This window comes from Propithecus coquereli, unplaced genomic scaffold, assembly GCF_000956105.1.
Source record: "Propithecus coquereli isolate 6110/MARCELLA unplaced genomic scaffold, Pcoq_1.0 Scaffold289, whole genome shotgun sequence".
In the NCBI taxonomy this organism is placed as follows: Eukaryota; Metazoa; Chordata; class Mammalia; order Primates; family Indriidae; genus Propithecus; species Propithecus coquereli.
In genome coordinates, this window is record NW_012148496.1 from 1,346,715 (window position 1) to 1,348,008 (window position 1,294).

At 36.6% G+C, this 1,294-nt stretch overlaps 1 protein-coding gene across 1 annotated transcript in view; it reads left to right on the forward strand.

Annotated features, from left to right (window-relative positions):
* Positions 1-1,294, forward strand: part of SLC25A24 (solute carrier family 25 (mitochondrial carrier; phosphate carrier), member 24) — a 42,650-nt gene that overhangs the window by 22,131 nt on the left and 19,225 nt on the right. The window contains exon 6 of the mRNA XM_012648506.1: positions 1,219-1,291. Coding sequence (XP_012503960.1) covers positions 1,219-1,291 — 73 coding nt within the window. The remainder of the gene's footprint in view (positions 1-1,218; positions 1,292-1,294) is intronic.

Below are 1,294 nucleotides of genomic sequence, written 5' to 3' on the forward strand. Positions count from 1 at the left end.
TTTTACTTTGTCATATTTTATTGTGAAGTTTATTTACTTAAAGTAGAGTTTTCTGGGATTCAGTTTCTGCAAATTTAGGGGTTCCTAAGGTCAACTTCAGATTCACTAGAGGGACTGACAGAACTCACTGAAAGCTGTTGTACTCACAGTAATGGTTTATTACGGGGAAAAGTTACAGGTTAAAATCAGTCAAGTAAAAATACGGATAGGGCTGAGTCTGGGGAAGCACCGAAGGCAGAGCTGCTGTTGTCCTCTCTCTGTGGAGTCTTCATGTGTTGCTTTGCTGGCACTGGTGTGTGGCAATATGTACGGAATATTGAAAACGAACCAGGGAAGTTCACCCCAGCCTTTGGCGTCCAGAGTTCTTACTGGGGCTCGATCACACACTGACCACATGGCTGACCCTCAATCTGCAACCCCTCCCATCTTGGGTATGTGGGCTTGTTTTGTTTTGTTTTGTTTTTTGGTGGTAGTCAGTCATTTTATGTAAGCTGCAACACTCAGTAGAATAGCCGGTTTCTGTAATTATTTTTGGTTTATTAGATTTAATCAGTTTTTATAGTAGGCAATCATAATGTCTAGTGTATTTAAATGACTACCGCATCTGTAGTATAAGCTGAGTAATTCATTAGTACTCACTGGATTAGACGGTTGGTACATGTTGTCATGAATTTATTGCCCAGAGGAGCCTCGAGATATGCCACAGAGTTACAATTTTCATTTTTGGTTTCAGGCTGTGTGCATTCCGGTGTCTATGGTTCTGAGATATACACAATATCCAAACCATTTTCAGACCCATTTATAGTTCATGTACTACTTCTTGAAAGGAGGCAGTAATGTATTACTTGCAGTGTACTTCTTTTTTATTTCTCTTAAACTGAACTTGTTCATGTTTCAAAGGGTGTTCCATAGCCTAATACATAATTTGGTTCATGTTATCTTTAAATATTGTTCATGATAATTTTAATTTTCTTATGTCCTCTCTATGTGCTTTCCTACCCTTAGATACCAATTATTCTTAGTTTTAGATTCAGATTTAGATTCTGACATGATGGTGATACTCCCTCCCAGCATTATATATTTTCTCAACCTTCTATATTTTATTTTTAAATATATCTTCTTGCAGTTATAAACAGTACTGAAAAGAGATTGGTTACTTTAGAAATAGCAACAATAATATGCTACCAGTATTTTATATCATTTTGCTTTTATTTTTAGGTTCATGGTTCAAAATCAGACAAAATGAACATATTTGGTGGCTTTCGACAGATGGTAAAAGAAGGAGGTATCCGTT